The sequence below is a fragment of the Eucalyptus grandis genome, chromosome 10, assembly GCF_016545825.1.
Source record: "Eucalyptus grandis isolate ANBG69807.140 chromosome 10, ASM1654582v1, whole genome shotgun sequence".
Lineage (NCBI taxonomy): Eukaryota > Viridiplantae > Streptophyta > Magnoliopsida > Myrtales > Myrtaceae > Eucalyptus > Eucalyptus grandis.
The window spans coordinates 21,988,547-22,015,579 of record NC_052621.1 but is presented as its reverse complement, the minus strand read 5'-3'; the positions used below and the strand labels follow the sequence as shown (position 1 = coordinate 22,015,579).

Here is a 27,033-nt window from a genome sequence, read left to right as displayed (position 1 = left end):
AGATCTAGAGAGAGGGACAAGCGATTTACGTTGCTGTCCAGGACGGGCATCGATGTCTCGGCTAAGACCGGGCGTAGTCGTTCCCGAAATAATTTAGAAAATCAATCAGCGATGCATGATCTGTTGCGTTTGGTGATGCAGCCTTCAAGTCCACGTCAATTTTGATAATTTCCATGAAGAAACGACGAGGAAGGCAGTTGACGTGTCGTCCGCTTCTGATCGTCGGACGCGACAAGCCCAAAAAAGAAGAAAACGAGTCGTGGATCACATGAAAGATTCGACGCCTTCTCTCGTGTGGAAAGTACATGGGAAAGAGTCAGATACCACATGGGGGGAGCAGTTTCTGGGAAAAAACGTTCCGTCTAAGTCATGGCTTTTGGTCCACCCTCAAATGATGTGGTTCCACTCCCAGCTCGAACCAATCCAAACAAGCATATAACATCCAAACCCCACGAACACGTTGTGGATTCCCTGCAATAAGGGAGTCGTGCTGACCATTGAACTTCGCATGGGCAGGACTAGGCAGTACTAGGCAGGACTAGGCAGGACGTGTAGTCATGTCTATTTTCAAGAGTAGGCGGTCCCGCTTGTTAAAAAAAGCCGTGTCTGATAAATGCGCACCGCACGCTAAATGGCTCCTCTGCATCTTTTGAAGACTTTCGACCCTAGATTACTTCGGCTTGGCCTTAAGGCCAAATGAGTGATACTCCAATGGCAGACTCTTTCTCTAGTCCGGGGGAAACTTGGATCATCACTCCTTCGGAGCCTAGGGAGTTGACAATCAAAAACCTATCTTGACTAATGCCTTCGTAAGCAGAAGGTCCGGCTCATACATACGATGTCGTCTCCCTGTATTTGGGTCACGGTTTCATGACAAGGGAATTTCATTAACTGATCGAAAATTACAAGCAGGAACTCTGCCCAGATTCCCTGTTATACGATGTTCACACCTCATGATACCGCTACCCAGAGGGTGCTTCGATCTAGTAAGTAAGACAAGCTTTGGAACAGTTGCAATCAAAAGAGACACATTGCAGTGAAAAGATCCTGCTTTTGCATGGACCTTGTCTGCAACAGAACTCAGAAATCGACCCGCCTTAAAATGTGTCGCGTGCATCTCGTTATACCTGCTATGCTCATTGCCTTCGCCTTCTGTAAGATCAAGGTATGTCAACCTGTTTTTCAACCTCCATCTCCGTCAAAGGGTCTCTCTTCTTCTCTTCTTCATTGAAGCACTGAAAGCTGCCACCCCACCCACATGTCGGCATAACTTCAATGAGCTTTTCTCGTCTTATGATCAGTGGCTTGTACCAAGTTCTCCCCGAGCGCACCAACTTCCCCAACATAGTTTTGGTTTCTATCATGAGAGGTTAACAAGGACCCCCTTGAAGCATCACATATTTGAATACAAAAAGGGGTAACGGATTGACAGCAACGCCAGTCGCAGTCGCGATAGCTGTTTTGTCATCACATAAGGATGAGTAAATCCTTCTGGTTTCCGCTTTTAAAAGCATAAAAGAAAATACAAATCTCCAACAAATGGGAAAAAAATAGCAATATCTTGTTGGAAAATTCCACATAAGCGAGTACAATACTATGTACAACGTAACTCCAGACTGCCACAGCAACAAGCCAAGAAAGAAAATACCAGAACTAGTAAGAATTATTATTAATTCTCACCAGTTTAAGATGAAGCATCTTCACGTCCATTCGATGATGAACCTGATGGCGATGAGGTAGAATTTCCTCCCCCAGAATGTGATCCAGAGTTGGAAGAGAACCAACTAAGGGGAGACCAGATATTAAACCTCCTGCCATTTTCATTTCTCTGGTTCCCTTCTCCTTCTTCACCACTACCCTGAGCACTCTCCCTTTCCCTCTCCCTCTCCCTCTCCCTCCCCCTCCCCCTTTCCCTCTCCCTCTCCCTCTCACCAGTGTCATTTCCGTTCCTGGATCCATCAGCATCAGTCTTTGATTCATCAATAGGCAACTGAAAGCGGCAGACGGGGCAAGAACTATGGAGCTCGAGCCAAGGCAAGATACAGCCGCTATGAAACTTATGCTTACATGGCATCTCTTTCGCTTCTGCTCCAACATGGAAATCATCCAAGCATACTGAACACTGCACATTCTCCGTCATCTTCACGGTTGGCATAGCTTCAATGGCCTCCTTTCTGGCGGGTGGAGTACCGTGTCCGTTGGGATCATTTTCTGCCAAATGTTGCAACAGCAAATCCAAACCGGGGCCAACAAAATAATCACCCAGCGAGCCAATTAGGTTTGAGTTCTCTCTCGAATAATCTGATGAACCCTGAAGGACTATAGTTTGATTAAATGGATTTATCAAGATCACACGCTCTCTTTCCCTATGCCTGTCCCTATCTCCATCTCTGTCTCTAGCAACATCTGCAAATTCTGATTCAGATGCAATTCCAGCTCTAGCATCTCGCAACAATCGCAAAATAGTGGCTGAGCTTCTCCTCCTCCTACGAATTATGGAATCAATTTCCCGATCCAATTCCATGTCACCACCATGACGTGACTCACCCTCCTCGGTATCATCATCTTCATCTTCAAACCCGAAGCGTCTCAACCTACGCCTTCTACGGCTGTTGCCCATCATCCCAAGCAAAATTGGTGCCCAAAGAGAGAGTGCGCGGTCTGACCCAAGGTCACCATCAGAGTCCTGTGAATCCCTCATGGTGGAGTTCATCTCTTCAATAAAACCGCTTTCACAGTACGGGCACTTGATCTCTGCTTCCAGAATGGGATTCACCATTCGTAAGCACTGGTGACACCAATATCTTGCGGCCATTGCTTCCTCCATCTTGTCTCCCTGTTCCCCCTTCAGTTCTGTCATGCCCAAAGCAGTAAAATTAACAACCATCATAGGCTAAAAATAATTAGACGAGTCAATATGCAGCACAAGTCTACAGAGATTCCACGTTTTCCAAAACCATGACAGATCTTGCTCATAGACAATGATTTTGTGACATCCAAACATCAAAATCTCCTCTAAACATGCACAAACCAGGGGGAAAAAAAAAAGAAACACTCCAAGCTCTGATAAATCCCAAATCATTCAGCAAACCCCATCGATTACCTTCCGAACTCCAATTGGGTCCATCTTCAACTCTGTAGCTCGAAGGAAACGTTCACAAATACAGTAGGGGGGACGAAAATCATCCTTCAACTGAAGAGAAGGGTTAATCTCAAACTTGCTCTTCAACAAAACACAGAGGACCAAAGTCAACGTTTTGCTTTCAATTCCAAAAAAAGGCAAGACAGACAACAATCGGAAGGATCCCAAACAAACATCAAACCCAGCTTCAAACTAAGCTCCCAAATTCGCACATCACCTCGAAAATAGGGGGGAAAAGAAAGAACCCACAAATCATAAAAAGCGGGTTTCGCTCAGGAAAAACAACCGCGCTCAATTTTGGGGGAAAAGGGATAAAACCCAAAATGAACACGAGAAACACCACGATCTGGAAACAAGAAAATCACGAGCGCACCCAGGTTCTACCCGAACACATCACCGCCCGAATTCAGACGCAGACCGACGCGTAAAGAAGAAGAAACCCAATACCACGAACGAATCAACAGAGCACGTTTCGACGAACGTTGAACGGAACCCAGATGAGACGAGAGAGAGATCGAACACCCACCCGAGAAAGATCGAGGAAAGAGAGGAGGAGGAGGAGGAGGAGGAAGGGGGAAGGAATGATACCGACCCGACAAAGGCGTTGCAGCTTCGGACCCGTTGCCGATGTTTGATTTTGGCCTCAACAGGAATTCCAGAGGTAAAAAGAGAGAGAGAGAAAAGCAAAGCCGAGGAGGTGGAAGAAAAAGGGAAAGGAAGGGGAGATAGAGAGAGACAGAGGATTGGAAATGGTTGAAGATTCTTGGCTAAAGGACAGACCAACCGCGTTCTCTCTCTCTCTCCTCTCTCCTCTACTTTCCAACGCCTGTCCTTTTCTCCTTTTCTTTTCTTTTTTTCCTCGGATTTTCCCGTTTTTTATAGGAAGGGGATGCCTTTTTTTTTTTTTTTTTTCTCAATGGGTTAGGATTTCATTTCTAATTACTGAATTTCCCCTTTTCCTTTTTTTTTTTTTTTTTTTTTCAATTTAAGCCTTTTTGAACCTGAGGAGACAGTTAAAAAGACTCACGTGAGAAGAGATGGACGGGACGATTCTCCTTGGAATGAAAGACCTTATTATGTCACCTCTCACATTCGAAGAGAAATTTGGGTGGGAACATGAGGGAGTACGAGCCATCCAAATACCAAGACGTATGTGCATGTACATTCACTAAGATTAGTAGATTTGAAGATTTTGTTACCTATCTTATAGGTATTGATAGAAGAGAACAAAAAAATTTCATCTAAAAGTTGAAGTTTTATAATTGTGCGAGGTTGTCAACTCATTTAAGTAAAATTTTAAAGACAAGTAGGATCAAAATTTATCCATCCAGATATGGTGCTTATAAAATCAAAATTCAAATCGAGCATAGGTGCCCATCCTAAAAATTTGAAATATAGAAATTTAATTTGTCAATTGCCTAAAACCGGTCAATTTACCATTTTTAGTGACAATTTATTTACACTACCCTTATCATTCACTAGCAAAGAAATAGGACTTTTATTAGGTTCATCATCGGTACAAAATATATATTATATTTATCGTTCAATGGTTAATCATAAAAAAGTTTGGTTAAAAAAGCCGATGTCAAATATACACGCTACTATATATATATATATATATATTTTATATCGATGGGAGATCTGATAATAATTTATAAAAAAAATATCTCCTTTTTAAGCCGTCTAGAAGTAAATGTTAACTTTGACCCAAAAAAAGAAAATAAACGGAGTCAAAAGGTCTTAATTTTGTGTTATTAATTTATTTATTTTATGAAAATGATTTTTAAAGGTCTTCTTCCCTTTACTTGACTGAGCATAGGAGACGTCGCGTTGCAAATGCAAATTCAACGCCGTCGTCTTCATTACCGCCCCGCAGCGTCCCGCATCTAACCGCCGCGACTCCCCCGCCGCCGGCCGCCGCCATGGAAGACCACGGCCACCACCACCGCCACCACCGCCCTCACCGGATCTCCGTCCCGCCGCGCGCCGCCGCGGCCACCTCGAGGTCCTACCCTCCTTCTCCTTCCCCTCGTCGACGCCGACCACGACCCCGTCGAAGTCGCGCGGTCTCCCTCTCCTCACCCCCTCCTCCGCCCGGGGGGGCGGCGGCGGCGGCGGCGGCAGATCCTCCCTCTCCTTCCTCCTCCTCCTCCTCTTCTCCCTCCGATCCCTCTACTCCCTCCTCCTCCCCCTTCCTCCGCTCCTCCCCGCCCTCCTTCTCTCTCTTCCCCTTCTCCTTCCTCGTCTCTCTCCTCTCCTTCCTCCTCTCCCTCTCCTTCGCCCTCCTCTCCCCTTTCTCCTCTTCCTCCTCCAAATCCTTCGCCCTCCAGTCCAAGCTCCAGAGCCAGCCCCTCCTCGTCCTGACCTCCCTCTCCCCCTCGCAGAACAAGGTCCTCGCCGAGAAATCCGTCCTCCTGGCCGTCGTGTTCCTCCTCCGATTCCAGGCCCTCCGGTACTGCGGCGCCGCGGCCATGATCCTCGCCGAATTGTCCGGCAACGTTTCGCCGCCCGGTTCCTCGCCGAGGGGAGGATTTGGGATTCCGGATATCTGGGTAAGAATCGATCCTCCCGGGTTCGCGGGTTTGCTGCATTGTTTCTGGGATTGTTTCTTTTGGCTCTAAGTTGGGACCGGAACATGTGTTTCCCCTTTTCCGGATCGTCGTCTTCTGATGATAAATGGAGGTTCTTGGTATTGCCTAGAGAGAATTGTTTGAGGATATGGCCGATGCTGTTGCCGTTCTTGTCCGGATTTTTGGGGTGTTACGAGCGCGTGTCCATGAATCGGGGAGTGCTGCAAGAGCTGGGGCAGAAACGGGTTAGATTGATTTCGCTGCTCTATACATCTATTGTGCTCCTTGTTCCTGCTGTGATTAGCATTCTCGTCTTTGAGCACGAAGGAGATAGTATTTCGGTTACTAGTTTAGGTTGGCCTCTAGCTAATACTGTTGTTTTTGGAGTGCTGTTGAGTGAGAATTGCAGTGATGAGAAGTTCGTTAGCTCTAAAGATTTTCGGAGGGAATTTTTGGTTACGTTCGCCTGCACGGTGGTTTTGGAGTTGTTTTACTTCCCTGAGCTCTCGCTTTGGGGATTATTGCTTTGTGGGATACTTCTTTATGTTGCTGTTGCGGAGCTGGATCCTATTTACTCGAGTTATGCCGAATTGGGTTTGGAATCGTCGGAGCCATTTACTACCTCGATCATAAAGCCCATCCGTCACATTTTGAGCGAAAGGAAGTCTCGCAAGATTGCGCTTTTCCTCTTGATCAATGCTGGCTACATGGTTGTTGAGTTCGTAGTTGGGTTCATGAGCAACAGTCTTGGCTTGATATCAGATGCATGCCACATGTTGTTTGACTGTGCTGCTCTGGCTATAGGCCTTTATGCTTCGTATATATCTCGCTTGCCTGCTAATGGTCAGTTCAATTATGGTCGTGGGAGATTTGAGGTTCTCTCTGGGTATGTTAATGCAGTTTTTCTGGTGTTGGTTGGAGCACTTATTGTATTAGAGTCTATTGAAAGAATTTTGGACCCTCAGGAGATCTCGACCAACAGTTTGTTAATTGTGTCCATTGGCGGGCTTCTTGTCAATGTGATTGGGTTGATATTCTTCCATGAAGAGCATCATCATGCACATGGTGGATCCTGCTCTCACTCGCCTTCCCACTCCGGTCCCATTCCCATTCCCATTCCCATTCCCAACACCAACATGACCATGACTGCCACATTGAGGATCAGAAATGTATTTCTGTTGAGCATGATTGCCATGAAAAATCTTGTTCTGGTCATCATAATCAGCATGATCACCATCATTCTGATCAACACGGCAATGGCGATGCTAAAGTTGCTTATCCTACTCTGGGGAGCTCTAGTTGTCACGGTCATGACCATGCTGACAATCATAGTGAAGGTTCTCATGGTTGTGATCATGGTCATCACAATGACCATGCTCATGGTCATGGTCATGACCATCATCATCATGAGCCGGTCTTCACAAATCATCACTCCACTGAAGGTCATGCAGATGGATGTCTGCCTACTCAGACAGCAGCCCCACACGCCCATGGTCTCAGTTCGTCCATTAGTCAAATCCACCAGAGAAATCTACCTTCAAGTGAAGGCGAAGCAAAAAAGCACAGTCACCATCACATTGACCACAACATGGAAGGGATATTCTTGCACGTTCTAGCAGATACAATGGGAAGTGTTGGAGTCGTTGTATCGACTCTGTTGATAAAGTACAAGGGATGGCTTGTTGCAGATCCTGCCAGCTCCATATTTATTTCCATTTTAATTGTGTTGTCAGTCATCCCGTTGCTCAGGAACTCGGCAGAGGTATTGCTCCAAAGGGTGCCTAGGGCTCACGAACGGGATCTATTTAATGCTCTAAACAATGTCACAAAGATAAAGCAGGTGAGGGGGATTCCACATTTCCATGCGTGGAGCTTTACGAATACAGAGGTAGTGGGAACGATCCATCTCCATGTTGAGACGGAATCTGACAAGGCTTCTGCAAAAGCACAAGTTTCCCGGATGCTGCATGATGTTGGAATTAACGATCTTACGCTGCAGGTGGAGTGTGTCAAGCATACTTAATGCTGATCTTGAACTAATGTTGAGTTTCATCATTTTCGGGACCGGTTGAAGAAAAGAGAAACCCCCAATGTGAGGACAGATTCAAATTACTGACTAAAATTGTCAGTGAAGCTCCATATGCAGTGCTATCGCTGCTGTTCTGGGTTCTATCTCAGTTACTCCCATGTAGTTGTCAAAAATTCATATTGAATGAGAAGATGCAAGACACCCATCAATCAACTGCTGGAATGCTGTCCTTATTCTGGTAAAGATTGCATGGCAGGGGCTGTTGCCTCAATGTCATCGCGGCTCCCTCTTTTGATTTGGTCCATAGAAATTAGATTTGCTTCGATGTAAATAAATAGCTTAGAAGTTAGTACCCATGCAATGTGCATGCGCGGGGAACTCCTTTCTCTCGGCAACATAATCTCCAAAGGATTTTCTGTCCTGGTTTTATTTATGTAGCTGTAACTTGTGAATGAACGAAGAAGCCATGAATCAGAACTTGGTCGATTTAATGCTGAATCCTAAAAAGTCTTAGATAGCATTTGATTATGGAATTGAAGAAAATTGTGTTAAGCTCAGCTTGCAGTGTAAAGTATACTTGCAAGATTGCGATTTGGGCCAATTGTAGAGAATATCAGGCTATGTTTGGTAGTTAGGATAAAATTCCTCATCTGATCAAGTGAATGGTTTTTGTTCAAGACAAGATAAAATTGGATATAAGAGAATAGTATCTAGATAAAATTATCTTATAAAAGAGGTGGGATAAAGGTAGATAAAATTTTTAATATTCATAATATAAAATTTGTTTTCCTTGAATAACAAACCTCTTAAATTAATGAAATTAAAATAATATTGGGAAAAAGCTACCAAAAATATTAAACTTTGTCCAGAGTGACAAATTTACCCTAATTTTTTTTTGTGACACAAAAAAATTCAAACTTTGCTAAATATGACCCATTTATCCAAAATTCTATAATCGATAGTATTTTCATCTCTTTTCTTTTTTCTTTTTTTTCTTTCTTTCTTCTTCTCCTCTCTTCCCTTCGTCGGCCATGGTGGAGGAAAGCTGGACTTAGGCGAGGGCTGCCTTTATTGGCGATGGGTTAGGGTGGCCCTCCCTGGATTTGGCAAGGGCTGCCCTCGCCTGGGTTTGGCTTCCCTCTGCTGAAGGGAAGAGAGAAGAAGAAAAAAAGTAAATAAAAAAGAAAAAAAGAAAAAGAAAAAAAGACAAAAATACCCTATAATTTAAGATAAATGTGTGATGTATGTACAAATTTAGGTTTTCTTTGTCATGAAAAAAATTCGAGGCAAATGTGTTATAATTGATAGTTTAAGATTTTTGTCACACAAAAAAGTTGGAGTAAATTTGTCACTCTGTATTAAATTTGGGATTTTTGTGGTATTTTTTTCCAATAATATTTGAATTTTAGTATAAAAAATTCAAAATAACAACGCTTTCTTTTTTTATTTGTTCTTAATTTTATTTATATATTTGAATTTGTTTCTATTTTATACTATAAATTCAATATATAAATATGTATTAATATTTATGTTATATTTTAGGTATATTAGTATATTATTTAATGAAATTCTATTAGAGAATATTTTTTTTTGGTCGAAATATTAGAGAACGATTGAACGGGAAAAAAGAAATAAAAAGATGGGGAAAAAATTAAAAAATTAGGAAATAAAAATGAATTAGGTAAAAGTATTGTGAAAGATTTTTACTATTTTTATTTACGTAAATGGACATAATAAGATGTGAAAGTATTCAATTTTATTATTATAATTTATCAAATAATAGATAGAATATAATAAAATTTCTGGATATCTATGCACCCTAGAGAGCAGGAGAAAATAGCAGGGAACGTCCATGGAATTTACAGGAGGCTTACCTAGAAATTTCAGCTGGATGTACGACCGCTTTTGTCTGTCCTGTGAAACGACTCGTAGAATATGATCGTATTGAATGATCAATCAGAGAGACATGACAGAGATGATGGGAACCTCTTTCTCATCGTGCAGTCTGGTGGTTGGAACTTTGTTTAATTTTTTTCCTTCTTTTCAAATTGAGTACCACCACCATTTTCGAGAATGGACTTCGTGCGGTCATCGTCACGCATTTTTTTTTTTTAATATGACTTGAACCAAATGGTCATTTCTTTTGCCAATAAGCTGAAATGCCTTGTTTTTCTTTTCCTCGTCCCTCTTCCTCTTCACTGCCGTTGTTACTGGTCGTGTGGGCCTGTCGCAGCTTGACGCCGCCATCGCCATTATAGTCGCCACCCTAGCGCTGTCCGAGCGAGTGGTGGCGGCCTTGTGGTGGTCCGGTAGAGTGCGGGTTCTCTTGTCGCGGCGGTCATGCTCGACTGTATTGTGGCAATGAGTATTCGAATTTCTATTACGCTTGTCTGTTATTATCGTGTCTGTACTATTATGCATGAGGAAAAAGCTATGATTTTATTTTTTAAAAAAGTTATCGCATTTTGACTTGGAAGACCAAACGAATGTAGCCTTTCTTGCAGCAGCAGGCATTTGAAATCATTTTCCGCATAGGAAAAGAATTTATATTTTGCGGATGGGGACATATTATTAGTAATTTTGTTAAAAATATCCCGAAAGACTTGTTAAATAATTAAAATAGAAAATATTTTTACTTTCAATTAATCGACTGTCTCCCTTATTCAAACGGTTAATTTTCGACAATTCAATTTTGAACTGATTAATTTTCACGAATTTCGACAATTCGTTCATTTTCACGCTACAAAGGAACCTTTAGATACGCTGTGTCAAATTATTGAAACCCTCTGATTTGATTTAGTCAATGGTTTGACTGCACCGACCGATACGGCTGTAATCAATACCGAAATTTCCTGGCCTATCACGACCAGGAAAGTGAGTAAAAAGATCACAAGATGGAAGCAATCGAGGGCAAACACTTGTACGGATCCGGGTCCCACGATTCCAAGCCTATCACGACCGCTAATCATGTGGGAGTCGAGGCGGGATTTTTTGGTCAAAAGATGATGAGCGGTGGTGGAAGATCAGCATCCGAGAATTAGATTAGGTAACAGAGTGTCTTTGACTGGCGGATCGATGGCCGAGTCACGTGCGTTCGACTGGTCGGACAAGGTTAACGTCGATAGTCTTCGCTACCTTAGTTGCTGCGTGGTCTCCACTTCATGTGGAAAGCCCGGCAAAGCAAACGAGAAAGCGAAAGGTCACGCTCCTCAATGCCTATTTGCCAGGTCTTTCCTCAGTACAGGGTAGTTTCCATGATGTCCTACTCGAACTGGGACCCTAGAAAATGGAAAGTGAAAAAGGTGATGGAACCGCATAGAGGAAGGAATATATCAGGCATATGCTTGGGAGGGATGTTCTCTCAACACACGACACAACAACACACCAATGAAATGGGAAATTTCCCAGATACAACGTTGTAACGCGTGATGATTGCACTTTAAAATTCGATTTACGACAAACCGCCGTGACATTGTAAATCACTTTCTCCGACATATTACTCGCGCTACTGTATCTGAAAGGCATTGCGAAAATGCTCCAGCTATAACGCACCTTAGCAGCTGTAATCATGGTTGCACGATGGCGTCCTCGTTCCCTTTTGTCACGGTAGGAGTTTGTTTTAGTTCAAGCAGTCACCATTTCACGGGCTCACGCACGGGGAGGGAGGCAGAGAGGTTAGGGTGCTCGGCGTGCCGAGGAAAAATCAGTTATCAGCTCTAATACCCTGAAGACACCGGCAAAACATAGCTCGAGAGGGACAGAGAGAGACAAAAATTCCTAGCAAAAATCCGTTCTAACACTCTTAAGACACCAGCAAAACATAAATTGAGATCAGAACTAGACTAATAGGCCATTTACTCAACAAAGGACCAAATTCTATGTCTCAAGTAATGCAAATGTTTTTAAAAAGAGAGAGACAAGAAATCTATGCATAATCTGTACATAATCATGGTCATGCACAACAATACCGACCACTGCCAAGAGAGGTCTGACATGATATTCAATGCAAAAGTGGCATTCAAATGTAGTTAAACCCAACATTTTCCACTGTAGTGGCATTCAAATGAAGTTAAACCCAACATTTTCCATTGAAGTTCCCTCTCAGAAGTTAATGAATACAATATCATTTGATTAGTCAACTCCAATTTCCACATGAGCCGCGAATATGATCCTTCTAAATTACACTCAGCATCCTCTTCATACAAAAAGAATGGACATAGGAAAATGTACAAAGCCATCCTAAAATAACTCAATCGGAAAATTGAATGATGAAATCTCAGAATATATGGATGCACTAGATCCTGAGAAGGGTATATTTATCATATATCCTTTACCTATAAACTCTGAGGCTTCTTTGCAGTCTCCTGCTGAGATAGGGTTCTTGAACCCTTGACCTGCAAAGACACATTGAAATTACAGAGGACAAAAGGAGAATCATGTACCTTAGTCCTAAAACTGTGCTCATCTTACAACAAATTCACAATAACTCTGGTACCTTATGGTGTCACTATAAATTTATCTAGCAGTTATTTGCTTTTTACAAACATATGTCCATTTGCAGGAGAAGCTGCACATATCTGTATTTGAAGTTACATGGACTACTCTCTCTCTCTCTCTCTCTCTCACAGACACAGACACACACAAAGAGGTCCAAATAAGGGAGATTGGTTTCAGGATGGGTAGATTCTAGACCAACAACCTAGAACCTAGAACCTACCTTGTCAGACCAAGAACTGAACGAACCAATTCCAAGGTCAACTCAGAACCAGGCCTGATCATAAGTATTACTTCTATTATTTTAGGAAAACATATTTCCAACACTATTCTTTTCTTCCAAACAAATTACAAAAAACAAAATGTTAAAAAACCAATTTAGAACTTATTCACCCTGAGTACCGATGTTCACAGTATAAAACCAGAAACCTAACCAGTCAAGGCAGGTTCCCAAATTTTTTACATAGAATCTACAAGGTGCCCCTGTGAACTGGCCTAGAATTGGTCAGGTAAGGCTGGTTTAGTTCAGTTCTCGGATTGAATGAGCCTGGTTACTCACACCTAGTTTTGAGCACATCATGATGAGTAGATAAACTAAAGATCAATCTTGCAAGATCCCTGCCTCCCTCTTTTTTCCAATCAGTTCATCAAGTGAACCAAGAACTGTATTTATAAAAAGTTAAATTCTCCATCTAATCAATCCTCAAGTATAATCGCAGTAAGTAAAAAGAAATATTGAGATTGCCACATACATCTGCATCCTGAAAGGACCTCCCAACGGATGTCTTCAGCTCAGAAAATTCTGCCGAAGATAAAGATTCATCATCACGTGCGCCAGTTTGGTTAACCTACAAATGCAGCACGCAAGATAGATGATGTCAGAATTCATAAATTATACCACATCACGAAGAACTCTGCAGCTTCTGAGAACCTGAGCCTAAGGATAATGCTTAGGCAATCTCATTAATGTACTCTCAACTCAGAGATAGTTAGATTCAAACACATAGTCAGATATAGAAACGAAACAACCTGCAAAATCAGCTTTGCAGCACAACCTCTCCAGAACAGATTTTGATCCCAAGAAAGCACACATTAAGAGGAAATGCAGAAGAGTTAAATAATGGTTGTCACACACCATGTAGAGAGAGCCTTCACTAGCTTCTAATCAAGCATATCGTGACAAATCTTCAGATTTTCCATATATAAAATAAGATGTGTAAACAAACATAAACCAGCACATTATGATGACACAGCCATTATACACTAACTAAACTCAATAAAGGTTCATTGAAGCAAAAGTGATAATTTTTTTTGGACAAAAGGAAAAGTGATATATTAACTTGGCTCATCTGAAGAGATATCGAAAAGTGTATAAAACAAAAATAGATATACTGGAGATTTAGTTGGCACTTGTGCTGAACCATGCATCATTGATTTGGTTGCAAGGCAAAGGTTTTAAAGCAAGGACTTGTCGAGAATTTCCTAGAGCTCTTGAAAAGCTCGTGATTGATCACAAGCATTGCTACAGCTCCTAATGAAGGATGCACACAACTTATAATCAAGAGAGTTGACTGTCAACCCTACTTTCTGCTTCCACTCAGAAGGCCCTACCGTGAAGACAAGGAAGCAACTTATGACAGCATGAGATCAAACATGTCATAAAAGTTGCTATACAAGTAAAATGGACATTTTACTGGTCAACATTAACAACTATGATAGCACTTCTTATGCAAAAATGGAAAAGATAGCTGGGATGCACTACTATCGTTGATAAAGGAGGCACTCCCTAAGATCATATATGGTCTAGACAATGGCTCCCACTATATTCTCCCAAAACTTGCTCCCTAATGATTTTTGTACTCCCATCTACTCACTTATCGAAGACAGTATTCGACCCAAATATCCTTCTGTAGCCCAGATGCTTTCAATGTCACTTCACATTTCCAAATCTAATGTATCAAAATGTCAACTGCTATTACAGTTTCAACAGCTAATATCTGCTGCATAATGTAGTCATCATATCAAAGCAGCCATCCAATTCCTACATTATCAGTCAAGAACAACATATATAACATACATATACTCTATTTCAGCAGAACGAATAACACTTTGCTGTCAGTTAATATTATCTGTGAGGGAAAAGATCCAAAATTAAGCAAACAATGATGTATGGACACAAATCAGGTAAAACGGCATGAAACATTTGAAAAACCATATGACCAATTTAGATGACAATCACAATAACTCGGAAGCAACTTTAGTGCAGAAAAAGAGCAAGCCAAATACAATTAATATAATATAGGTGAAAAAACTATACCCTATTTAAGCATCCACTGTCTTGACCCTCTTCAAAAAGTGATGAATAATAAGTGGGGTCATAGATTGAGCCTCCAAGAATCTCATCAGGATCTGGGCCTTGTCTAGCTGTAGCAGGAGTCACCGGACTTAAAAAGCTACTTCTTAAATCAGAATCTACCTCATGGGAATATGTGCTGTCTACACGTGAGGCCCCTAGCCTGTAGATCTGAATCCATAAAAACGAGGATGACAGCCTCACAGAAAACCCACATATTTGCATAGCCAGCACAAGTTTCACTGAAAAGATGAAAAATACTCCATAGTCATCAGAAGAAATGTTCCTGCATTAACATAAAAATACTCCAAGATTATACATAAAGGGAATGCAAGAAGAGAAAGACTGCTCCCTGGAGTAAACTATTCACTACAGTAGGCCATCATTGTTTCACAGGGAAAATATATATCAGGCCCTACAATATTCTTAAAATTTCAATTTGACATCTATAAATACTCATTTTCAATATTACTTTCAACAGTTTGTATAGATTCTTAAAAAGCCTTTGCATATTGATCAGTATCTAAAAGACTGATATAAGTTTATTTTCCTAACGGTATTGTTGTTAAGAAAAGAACATGCCAGGATATATGACCTTTGAGCCACATTTCATTTCCAAGTAACTCTTGGTAAAGTAATCAACCTAAAGGAACATAAATAACTGTGGCAGGCCACTTTAGAATGAGGGGTTGGTGGAAAAATAGAACGGCAGCATATTAGGTTCCAGAACCATCATACTTGGACGGTTTCAATTACTGACATTGGAGATTGGGATTTGATCAGCAACTTATATTAGGTATATAATAAGTTTTCTTGTCGTAAGTAATGACAGGCTTCCTTTTCCAATTATGTTTCCTATTCAGGTTTATTATTTCGACTTGGAGTTGAATTTACAAGAGTCACGTATATGGTTAAAATTCTTTCGTTTTAGATTAAGTTAAGGAAAACTATTGAATTTTAGCAAGTCTTTCCTTGAATAGTATGATGCAATTCTTCTCTTAAGCTTGATAAGAAGCCTTAGCGGCGTGCTTGGGAAACTTTAAGTGTAATGCAAAAAGAAAAATGTGATTGTCTTTGATTATTGTCCATTAAAAGTTCTCCTTGAATTCTCTGTCCTGGCCTACTAAGTTGGGACTTGTCCTATATCAGGTTTTGGAATCAAAGCAAATGTTCCTAGAATTGACTTATGATTTTCTCTAAAAATGGTGAGTCACACTGAATCGAACCCTAGGCTAAGTAAGTTGAACTATGACTTTGGCAAATTGAAATCAAAAAGCTTTTTGTGAGGCTCATGACAATATAAAGAAAGTTTTTATGCAGAGGGCTTTTCAAGGAGAAGAGAGATCAGTGTTCATCCACTCTTCACGTTTGGTTGGTGGAGTAGTTCAATTTCACACTCATGGCTTGCTGGGAATGATATATATAGTCTTTTGTTCTTAATATTTGTATATGGGTGGCTTCCCTTTGAAGTCATTTTGTATAGGGGTGGTAACTCTGTGGCACCCCCTTTTTACAGATATTTTGCTCAAAAGATATATAGATGAATAAATAAAGGAAGTTTTGGTACACTTGCAAACAAAGTCCATGAAATTTTTTAGCAACTAAACGAGATACCCATTGCCCATGGATTGCGACCAATTTGAACCACAAATAACCAAGCCTCTCTTGCATGGGATACAGAAAGTTTCCACGGTCTTCAAGAGTTAGAAGAATCTTTGCTAGAGGGCGAGGAACTAGAATCACATGACATGGTGGATTATTGGGAAAGGATTAAGAATGTCGAAGAAACAGGCAAGGAAGAAAGCTTCAATGGTTGTGCTTCTAGCGTGGAGAATAAGGTCATATGGCATACCAAAATTCAGTGACTTTCCTTTTCCTATTCCTATTCCAACTTGGAGTAGGATTACTGTTTACCTTTCTTTTAAATAGAAAGGATGGAGATTATCGAATTCTAGCAAGGTTTGCTATAATAGTTATGCCATAATTCTCTTAAGTATGAAGCCCAAGAAGCCTAGAGTGATGCTTAAGAATCTTCAGATTGCGAGTCACCTTTCAATTCTCAATCAACCTGCACTCACTACTTGTGGGACTCGTGGTCCCGCATCAACCAACCTTTCCTTTTCTTACATTGACTAAACCTCACAAAGAGAACTTGTGGCACGCCATAAGATCTGCAGCCAAGTTTTGCATCGAATTATGGGAAAGGTCACAATCAATCTTCACATTCATACAATTCTGTTATTGTGAACTAATGGCGAGAATGATGGGTTCGTGGAACTTAATTACCACAGGACAAAAATCACTACAAGAATGGGCAGTGAAGTAATCCTTTCCCATCTGATATTTTCTACAAGCAGGTCGACTGCTTCAACATCAATACCCCGGCACGACATACAGGCAAAGCAACAGTTCAACCAAAAATGAAGTACTTGGGAATAACTATCGGACAGACAACGTACCATATCTCGTACGAGAAGAGGACGAACCAGGAGATGTCCAGCACAATAGCGCAGAAGAGAAGGACGGCGTAGGTTCGACCCAACTTCTGGCTGCTACTCTCGATAGCCACCAGAGCGAACAGAGCAATAGCCAAGTTGATGAGCAGGACCCCGTTGTATATCGCGCCCAGCGATCCCAGCAGCGCGCAAGCAATCTTCAATCCACAAAGACCACGAATTCCCAAGCAAACAATCAAACACTCTCCGAAAACCACAACCCGAAAACGAAGGGAAAAAAAAAAAAACCGAGCTTTGATTCAGGGGAAGAGAGAGAGAGAGAGAGAGAGAGGAAGGGAGCTGACTTGGATGTAAATGAGGACGACGGCCAAGGACTGGAGGCTGTCGTAATCGCGGAGGAAGCGCTGGACGCGTTCTCCCAGCGAGCAACAAGGCATCATATGCCCGCGGGGACGGGTCGAATCTCGCCTACGTGGATCTGGCCATGCGGGAACCGCGCGTGGCTGCACATGAACGGAAGCGGGCGCCGCGCGCGGCGGAGGAGACGGCGGAGGAGGAGGACACGGCGGAGGGCGAGAAGCCGGGAGCTTCTGCAATGGCGGCGAGATGCGCAGTGACTTAAAAAAAATGGGAGCTTTGGGAAGAAGGGAGGAAGGAAGGAAGGAAAACTGGCTGGGCTTTTACAGTTCCAGAGGTCGCGCTTCCGATCCTAAGGAGCGGAAATCCTCGTCCCCCCCTCCCCCCGGTGCACGTGCGGCGCACGTGCGTGATGGCTTTGATGACGCTTTGTCACCAGTTGAGTTGTCCTGGTGTTCTGTCCCTTTTTGTGCACGTGAAGTTCGACATTAACTAGAGATTGACAAGAGAGTTTCACTTTCTTCATGGTCATGGGCTTTAGATCCTTTTGGAGGCATTTCGGGAGATAGAAATCTTGAATGCATCGAGCCGAGTCGAGAGAATGGCACACCCTTAGATTAATGGATGGGGTTAGTTTACATTTCTTTTAAAAGTAGCATGACCAGTGATCAATCCCAATTCAGCAACAGGTGCGGTTTAACATTTTCAGATTTCAAAGTTGCTGAAGAAGGCGCATACCACTGCCACGTGTGATGGGCCGATCGTTTGCAATCAAAACTGTGTAGCGACTTAATTTTCTTAAATTAGTAGAGCGCCTAAACTAAGCCTTTCCAATAATTCAGCATATTGTAAAGAGAGAGAGAGAGAGTTTAAGAAAAGAAACTATGGGAAAGAATCTTTTGTATTGTTGAAATGTTTGGATGGATATAAATGAATGGGAGAGCTTCCCTATTTATTATTGCTTTAGATTGGTTCAATTTGAGTTGCTTGGTTCAATGTAGGCTTGTTGAAGGGGAAGTGCTTGTGGATAGTGACTACTGCGCTTTTTCATGGAGAAAATAGCTCAAACCTAGGAATCCTTTGAAGCCTCTTATTGGGTATATAAGAGGGAATATGGAATTGGCCTCTTTTGGCATGATCATTGGCATCCCAAGGGGATTTTGGTTGAGGTATTACCAAGAAGGGTCATCTATGACTTTGCATTGGCTGAAGCCAAGGTTTCAGCTGTTATAAAAAGGAAATGAACGGGTTTAGCAACAAACTTGCTCTGATGATTTAGTGAGCAGGATCATTGTGGGACACTAGTGCCTATTCACAACCAGATAGAGTTTTCCTTGCCTCTAATATGGAATTCTTACTCAAGAACGTGTCACGGCCCGAAGGAAAGCATGATCCAAGAGGGTTTTAAATGATGGCCGTGACACATCCACAAACAACCCTCGACTTGTATCCCTGAGTCCTAAAGTTTCTCGAGTTTTTTAGAATACTTCTGGGGGCGGGTGATACGGTAATTGTACACTTATGTAATAAATGCGGGTATATGGTAGTTGGGGAGATATGATTTCCACCGTTAGATCGAGGAGAAATCTATGGATGCGGTTTATCTTGTACTTGTATATATAAAGGTCTATTCTCCTTATTGTATCATTTAATTCACAAGTGAAATACAAGTTCAGAGCTTCTCTCTATAGAGTTTCTCTCTCTAAAAGATCCTTATAAGTTAAGTGTGAGAAAGACTGCTTGGGAGAAATCCTAAGGCCGCACGGGTTAGGGAATGCTAGATCGATCGGCCCATGACAAGCAATATAAAGCCAAAAATAACTTGGCATATGTTGACTTGGTATAGCGGCCCGTGACAAATGCATGAAACTTAACTAGAGATATAAAGCCAAAAGCAACTTAGCATAGATTGACTTGGTATAGCGCAAACACGACTAGAATCAATTACCTAGATTATTGGATTTAACAAGTCACATACTTGTGATAGATTGTGCATATGCAAGAATGTGAACACTCTATGTTTTGTGTGGTTTGAATGATGAGTTTAGGGAGTCATTTGCTTTCTGAATGTTCTTTTTTCTGGTGAGATATGGAGCAGAATCTTGCAGTTTTGCGGTATTGTAGACAAGTTGGAACTAGGATGTTGAGTCCAATTAGGGCAGATGAGTTGGAATTAGGATATTGAATCCAATTGGGTAATTAAGGATTTAATTAAGTAATTTAAAATTTAATTGACTTAATCACAACATTCGGTCAGATGTGGTATGTACTATATTTGAGCTATGTTCGTTATTATACAAAGTTTTACTTGATGAATGTAGACAAATGCATTGAACTTAATCAGAGATATAAAGCCAAAAGTAACTTGGCATAGGTTGAATCGGTATAGTGTAAATACGACTAGAATCGATTACCCTAATTGTTGGACTTAACAAGCCGCATACTTGTGATAAACTGTGCATATGTAAGAATGTGAATACTCCATGTTTTGTGTGGTTTGAAGGATGAGTTTAAAGAGTTATTTGCTTTTTGAACGCTATTTTTTCTGATAAGATATGGAGCAGAATGTTGTAGCAAACAAGTTGGAATTTGGATGTTGAGTCTAAATGGGGCAGACAAGTTGGAACTGGAATGTTGGGTTCAATTGGGTAATTAATGACTTAATTAAATAATTCAAAAGTTAATAGACTTAATCGCAACATTCAATCAAATGTGGCATGTACCATATTTGAGCTATGTTCATTATTATACAAAGCCTTACCTAATGAATGTAGACAATTTGCGCATATACATTAACTAAGATTAGTAGATTTAACGATTTTATTACCCATCTTATATCAGCTCGTGATAAATGTATGGAACTTAACCAGAGATATAAAGCTAAAAGTAACTTGGCATAGGTTGACTTGGTATAACGCAAACACGACTACAATCAACTACCCGAATTGTTAGACTTAACAAGCCGCATACTTGGACGATTACATGAAGGTTATGCCTTCAGATAACAAATTATGAGCAAAAGTTCTAGACACAAATATCTAAATTTGAACATCAAAGTTAATGTACATTTCTCACTAAAGTCATCAGACTCCCCCGTCAATGGTTGGAGCGACAATGTCATGTGCAACCTTTCATTTAATTTGGATGAAAGAATGCTTAAGTTGTTATTGTTGGAGAAAACTTCATTGAGTGTTTTGAAGTTGACAAGACGTTTCCATTAGTCTAGTCTGAAGACTTGCATATTCTTCCATCAAAGTCTGAAGACCATCGGATTGCCAGACTCAAGACTCAAAGTCTATCTTCATTGATAGTTTCTAGACCGTCGAAGAAGGCTTATCCATAACTGAGTATTTCGTTAAAGATTTGATTTTATCGACTGAAAAAGATCTCTTGGCTGAATATAGCATGTCGGAATCCATTATTCAAATTGAGATTGATTTAGAGATTTTGGATCCATTGATTGACAAAGTATACTTGGAAGGTTCTACTTATGGAAACCTAAATTCTGATTGTATGGGTGAGCAGGATTGGTGGGCTATCGATATATTCCTTAAATAACTCGAAATCTCCTTAATTGATTCTGTCCAACGGGTAGATTGGAAGAACTCATTTAGTAAATGCTGATGGGTATGATGGCATGAAGGAGTATATAAGGAAAACGTTCCAGTTATTCGAATGTGTGCGCGATAGAAGAATTCCAAAGTCTGAAGCTCCTTGTTCTTAGTCAATTCAATTGTTGAGTGAAATCTTGTACTCAAAAGAGAGTTTATATATTTGTGAGACCTTGAGAAAGTGTAACAGAGTCTCTACACTATGAAATCAATGAAGAATTATACTGTAACAACTCTTTTGATTCATAGTGAAATCCAGCCGGTGGACTGTTAGTGCGGAAGAGTGAACGTAGGCTTGGACTAAGCCGAACCACTATAAACCCTGTGTTCTTATTCTCTTCCCTAAGCTCTTTTACTTTGATTGTAATTCAATTTGATTATAAGAGTCTAATTTCCTTTTTATAATCTATTGTTGATCAAAGTTGATCACTTCACTTTGGAAAATTTGTTTTTGCATCTATTCACCCCCTCTAAGTGCTCGTACTAGCTTTCACAGCTATCCCTTACCACAGCAATATAATCATCTTTTGCGCTGCAGTCAACTAAAAGGAGAAAGGCGCAAACAGAGAATGAAGAATAACGAGAGAGAATGAGATGCGAAGAAAATATTTGGTGGAGCCCACCAAATATTTCCTTGTAGAGGGAGTTTGGTCAATTGACCGAACAGTTGGACAAAGACCTCTCTCCTGCAGGAGGAGAGAAAAAACTCGCTACTTTAACCGTCTCTCTCACTCCAATCGCTCTTATCTCTCGTTCCAAGCTCTCGTTTCAACTCTCAGTCTTTCGCTCCAATCTCTCAGTCTCTCGCTCTAATCTCTCGCTCCAGTCGCTCTCAATCTCTCGCTCCAATCTCTTACTCTAGTTTCTCGCTTTAGTCGCTCTCAGTTCAGTCTCTCGCTTGCTCTCAGTTGCTCTCCTTAGTCTCTCACTCACTCTCTCTCCTCAGTGAGTCGCTCGCTCTCTCTCCTCTATGGCTGAAGCAATTGCTACCCAAAGAGAAGAGGCAACCATGCGCCTGAAGTTTCTAGAGTCATCGGTGGATCTATTTTGGCAACAGCTGGGCCACCTCTTAGCATTCCATATGGCAGTACTGTCATGTGTGCAGGCCATCGCACCAACCACCCAACTGCGCTGCAAGATGGGATGGTTGCCGGCGCTTGCCATTCTGTTAATTTTCGCCGCCCATTCCATTTCTTTTTTCATGCTGTTGCAGCGAGTCAAGTATCGATACGCGGAGCTTGCCGAGAGGGAGGAGGAGTGGAGGCTCCTCCTGTCGGATGACGTGCGGTGACACAACGTCAAGAGGCTGGGCCACATGGGGGATTCACATATGTGGTTCTTGCCAGAGTTTTCTACATACTGTTCACGGTTGGGTTCATTGGTTTTTCCTAGGGGATGATCTCTCTTAGAGACAAGGTTTTAGGTTGTTGGATGTTCAAAGCTTGTCTCTTGCTTTGATGATGGCCGCTCTTTATTTTTTTTTAGGTTGTGAGTGCTTTGTGCTTTGTGTGGTTTGTATAAGGATGAGTCTAGGGGGCACAGTTTTAGGTTGTCAATACTCTATGCTTTATGTGGTTTGTAAAATGAGTTTAGGGGACATAATGAACGTTTTTTTTTTTTCCTTTTCTAGTGAATATTTTATGCTGTGTGGTTTGTGATTATAATGTTATGTTCGCTTTTTTCTAGTGAAGTTTGAGGCATAATCAGCAGACAAGTTGTTACTGTGATATTTAATTTAGCTGGGTGCTCAGTGTGTCCTAGGATCTAACCCCGGATTGTTGGACTTAATAAGCGTAAACACAACTAAAGTCAATTACTCTGATTGTTGGACTTAATAAGCCGCATACTTATGATAGACTGTGCATATGCAAGAATGTGAATACTCTGTATGTTTTGTGTGGTTTGAATGATGAGTCTAGGGGGTCATTTGCTTTTTGTACGCTCTTTTTTCTAGTGAGGTATGGAGTAGAATGTTGCAGCTTTATGGCATCGCAAATAAGTTCGAACTAGAATGTTGAGTCTAATTGGGGTAGACAAGTTGAAACTGGGATGTTGAGTCCAATTGGGTAATTAAGGACTTAATTAGGTAATTTAAAAGCTAATGGACTTAATCATGCATTCTTGCACAACATTCGGTCTAATGTTGCATGTACTATATTTGAGCTATGTTCATTATTATACAATGCATTACCTGATAAATGTAGACAGTTTGCGCATGTACATTTACTAAGATTAGTAGATTTGAAGATTTTGTTACCAATCTTATATCGGTCCGTAACAAATGCATGGAACTTAAACTAGAGATATAAAACCAAAAGTAACTCGGCATAAGTTGACTTGGTATAGTGCAAATACGACTAGAGTAGACTACCTGGATTGTTGGACTTAACAAGCCGTATACTTGTGATAGACTATACATATGCAAGAATGTAAACACTCTGTGTTTTGTGTGGTTTGAAGGACGAGTCTATTGGGTCATTTGCTTTCTAAATGATTTTTTTTGTAAGGTGTTGAGCATAATGTTGCAGCTTTTCTCCATCACAAACAAGTTGGAACTGGGATGTTGAGTCCAATTGAATAATTAATGATTTAATTAGGTAATTTAAAAGTTAATGGATTTAATCATAACATTCGGTCCAATGTGGCATGTAGTATATTTGGACTATGTTCATTATTATATAAAATCTTACTTGATGAATGTAGACAGTTTGTGTATGTACATTCACTAAGATTAGTAGATTTGAAGATTTTGTTACCCATCTTATACTGGCCCGTAACAAATGTATAGAACTTAACCAGAGATATAAAACCAAAAGTAACTTAGCATAAGTTGACTTAATATAGCGCAAACACGATTAGAACCGACTATCCAGATTGTTGGACTTAACAAGTCACGTACTTGTGATAGACTGTGCATATACAAGAATGTGAACACTCTGTGTTTTGTGTGGTTTGAAGGATGAGTTTAGATAGTCATTTGCTTTTTGAACGCTCTTTTTTTTAGTGAGGTATGGAGTAGAATGTTGCAGCTTTGTGACATCGCGGATAAGTTGGAACTGGGATTTTTAGTCTACTTAGGGCAGATAAGTTAGAACTGGGATGTTGAGTACAATTGGGTAATTAATGACTTAATTAGGTAATTTAAAAATTAATGGACTTAATCACAACATTCGGTCAAATGTGACATGTACTATATTTGAGTTATGTACATTATTATACAAAGCCTTACCTGATGAATGTAGACAGTTTGGGCATGTACATTAACTAAGATTAATAAATTTGAAAATTTTGTTACCCATCTTATATCGGCTCGTGACAAATGCATGAAATTTAACTAGAGATATAAAGTCAAAAGTAACTTGGCATAGGTTGACTTGGTATAGTGCAAACACGACTAAAATCGACTACCTAGATTGTTGGACTTAACAAGTTGCATACTTAGACGGTTACAGGAAGGTTATGCCTTCAAATAACAAATTATGAACAAAAATTCCAGACACAAATATCTAAATTTGAACATTAGAGCTAATGTACCTTTCACACTAAAGTCATCAGACTCCCCTGTCAATGGTTGAAGCGACAATGTCATGTGCAACCTCTCATTTAATTTGGATGAAATAATGCTTAGGTTGTCATTCCTCGCCACAACAATATAATCATCTTTTGCACTATAGTCAATTAAAAGGAGAAAAGCGCAAACAGAGAATGAAGAATAACGAGAGGAAATAAGATGCTCACCAAATATTTCCTTGTAGAGGGAGTTTGGTTAATTGACCGAATAGTTGGACAAAGACCTCTCTCCTGCAAGAGGAGAGAGAAAACCCGCTACTTTAATCGTCTCTCTCGCTCCAATTGCTCTCAGTCTCTCACTCCAGTTTCTCGCTCTAGCTCACAGTCTCTCTAACTCTCAGTCTCTCGCTCCAGCTCTCAATCTCTTTAACTCTTAGTCTCTCGTTCGAATCTCTTAGTCTCTCGTTCCAGTCTCTCAGTCTCTCGCTCCAACTCTCAGTCTTTCGCTCTAGTCTATTGCTCCAGCTCTTAGTCTCTCCAGCTCTTAGTCTCTCGCTCTAGCTCTCAGTCTCTCGCTCCAATCGCTCTTAGTCTCTCACTTCAGTCTCTCGCTCCAGTCGCTCTCAGCTCCTCAGTCTCTCGCTCGCTCTCATCGCTCTCTCTCCTCAGTGAGTCGCCCGCTCTCAGTCGCTCGCTCTCTCTCCTCCATGGCTGAAGCAATCGCTGCCTAGAGAGAAAAGGCGACCTTATGTTTGGAGTTTTTAGAGTCATTGGTAGATCTATTCTGGCAGTAGCTGTGCCGCCTCTTAACATTCCATGTGGCGGCATTGTCATGCGTACAAGCCATCACACCAGCCACCCAACTGCGCTGTGAGATGAGATGGTTGCCAGCGCTTGACATTTTGTCGATTTCCACCACCCATTCCATTTCTTTTTCATGTTGTTGCAGCGCGTGGAGTATCGGTACGTGGAGCTTGTCGAGAGGAAAGAGGAGTAGAGACTCCTCCTGCCAAATGACGTGTGGCTACACAACGTCAAGAGGCTGGGCCGTAGGGGGCGATTGACATATGCGGTTTTTGCCGGAGTTTTCTACATATTGTTCACGGTTGGATTCGCTAGTTTTTCCTAGGAGATGATCTGCTCTTAGAGACAGAGTATTAGGTTGCTGGATGTCCAAAACTTGTCTCTTACTTAAATGATGGCCGCTCATTTTTTTTTTTGTTTTAGGTTGTGAATACTTTATACTTTGTGTGGTTTGTAGTAGGATGAGTCTAGGGGGTACAGTCTTAGGTTGTCAATACTCTGTACTTTGCTTGGTTTGTAGAATGAGTCTAGGGGCATAGTAAACGCTCTTTTTTTTTTATTATTCTTTTTTGGTGAATACTTTGTGCTTTGCGTGGTTTGTGACTACTATGTGCTGTTCGCTTTTTTTCTGGTGAAGTTTGGAGCACAATCAGCAGACAAATTGTTATGGTGATGCTTAATTTGGCTGGGTGCTCAATGTATCCCGAGGTCTGACCCCGGATTGTTGGACTTAACAAGCGCAAACACAACTAGAATCGATTATCCAGATTGTTAGACTTAACAAGCCGTATGCTTGTAATAGATTGTGCATATGCAAGAATGTGAACACTCTGTGTTTTGTGATAGACTGTGCATATACTTGTGTTTTGCTTTTTTAATGCTTTTTTTTTTTTGTGAGGTATGGAGTAGAATATTGCAATTTTGCAGCATCGTAGACAAGTTGGAACTGGGATGTTGAGTCCAATTAGGGCAGGCAAGTTGGAACTGGGATGTTGAGTCCAATTGGGTAATTAATGACTTAATTAGGTAATTTAAAAGTTAATGAATTTATCATGCATTCTTGCACAACATTCGGTCTAATGTGGCATGTACTATATTTGAGCTATATTCATTATTATACAAAGCCTTACCTATTGAATGTAGATAGTTTGTGCATGTACATTCACTAAGATTAGTAGATTTGAAGATTTTGTTACTCATCTTATATTGACCCGTGACAAATGCATGGAACTTAACCAGATATATAAAGCCAAAAGTAACTTGGCATATGTTGACTTGGTATAGCACAAACACGACTAGAATCAATTACCTGGATTGTTGGACTTAACAAGCTGCATACTTGTGATAGACTGTGCATATGCAAGAATGTGAACACTCTGTATTTTGTGTGGTTTGAATGATAAGTTTAAGAGGTCATTTGCTTTCTGAACGGTCTTTTTTCCAGTGAGGTATGGAACAGAATTTTGCAGTTTTGCGGCATTGCAGACAAATTGGAATTGGGATGTTGAGTCAAATTGGGGCAGACAAGTTGGAACTGGGATGTTGAGTTCAATTGAGTAATTAAGAACTTAATTAGGTAATTTGAAAGTTAATGGACTTAATCACAACATTCGGTCCAATGTGGCATGTACTATATTTGAGTTATGTTCATTATTATACAAAACCTTACTTGATGAATGTAAACAGTTTGTGCATGTACATTCACTA

The 27,033-nt window shown here is 40.9% G+C and overlaps 3 protein-coding genes across 8 annotated transcripts; 1 reads left to right on the top strand and 2 right to left on the bottom strand.

Annotated features, from left to right (window-relative positions):
• Nucleotides 1-866: 866 nt before the first annotated feature.
• LOC104422267 (E3 ubiquitin-protein ligase SIRP1) lies at nucleotides 867-3,899 on the bottom strand. Of its 6 annotated transcripts, none has more exons than XM_039303810.1 (3): nucleotides 3,104-3,662; nucleotides 1,681-2,853; nucleotides 867-1,456 (listed from the first exon to the last, which is right to left on the bottom strand). In XM_039303810.1, the coding sequence occupies exon 2, from the start codon at nucleotides 2,825-2,827 to the stop codon at nucleotides 1,685-1,687; it is 1,143 nt and encodes a 380-aa protein (XP_039159744.1). In that variant the 5' UTR covers nucleotides 2,828-2,853; nucleotides 3,104-3,662; the 3' UTR covers nucleotides 867-1,456; nucleotides 1,681-1,684. The 6 variants fall into 6 exon arrangements, with proteins under 6 accessions (XP_039159744.1, XP_039159743.1, XP_039159742.1 ...); XM_039303809.1 differs by lacking the exon at nucleotides 867-1,456 and adding an exon at nucleotides 3,735-3,899 and having other exon boundaries at nucleotides 1,479-2,853; nucleotides 3,104-3,223; XM_039303808.1 differs by lacking the exon at nucleotides 867-1,456 and adding an exon at nucleotides 3,735-3,899 and having other exon boundaries at nucleotides 1,479-2,853; nucleotides 3,104-3,193.
• A 1,068-nt stretch (nucleotides 3,900-4,967) lies between these two features.
• On the top strand, nucleotides 4,968-8,269 carry LOC104422265 (zinc transporter 5). Its single transcript, XM_010034529.3, is given in 5 exon segments — nucleotides 4,968-5,160; nucleotides 5,163-5,330; nucleotides 5,332-5,646; nucleotides 5,649-6,812; nucleotides 6,815-8,269. Coding segments are annotated over 5 exon segments (2,664 nt in total). The 5' UTR covers nucleotides 4,968-5,064; the 3' UTR covers nucleotides 7,736-8,269.
• Nucleotides 8,270-11,794: 3,525 nt separating this feature from the next.
• On the bottom strand, nucleotides 11,795-17,769 carry LOC104422266. Its single transcript, XM_010034531.3, has 5 exons — nucleotides 17,389-17,769; nucleotides 17,048-17,241; nucleotides 14,553-14,874; nucleotides 12,988-13,083; nucleotides 11,795-12,135 (listed from the first exon to the last, which is right to left on the bottom strand). The coding sequence occupies exons 1-5, from the start codon at nucleotides 17,482-17,484 to the stop codon at nucleotides 12,076-12,078; spliced, it is 768 nt and encodes a 255-aa protein (XP_010032833.2). The 5' UTR covers nucleotides 17,485-17,769; the 3' UTR covers nucleotides 11,795-12,075.
• Between the last annotated feature and the right edge of the window lie 9,264 nt (nucleotides 17,770-27,033).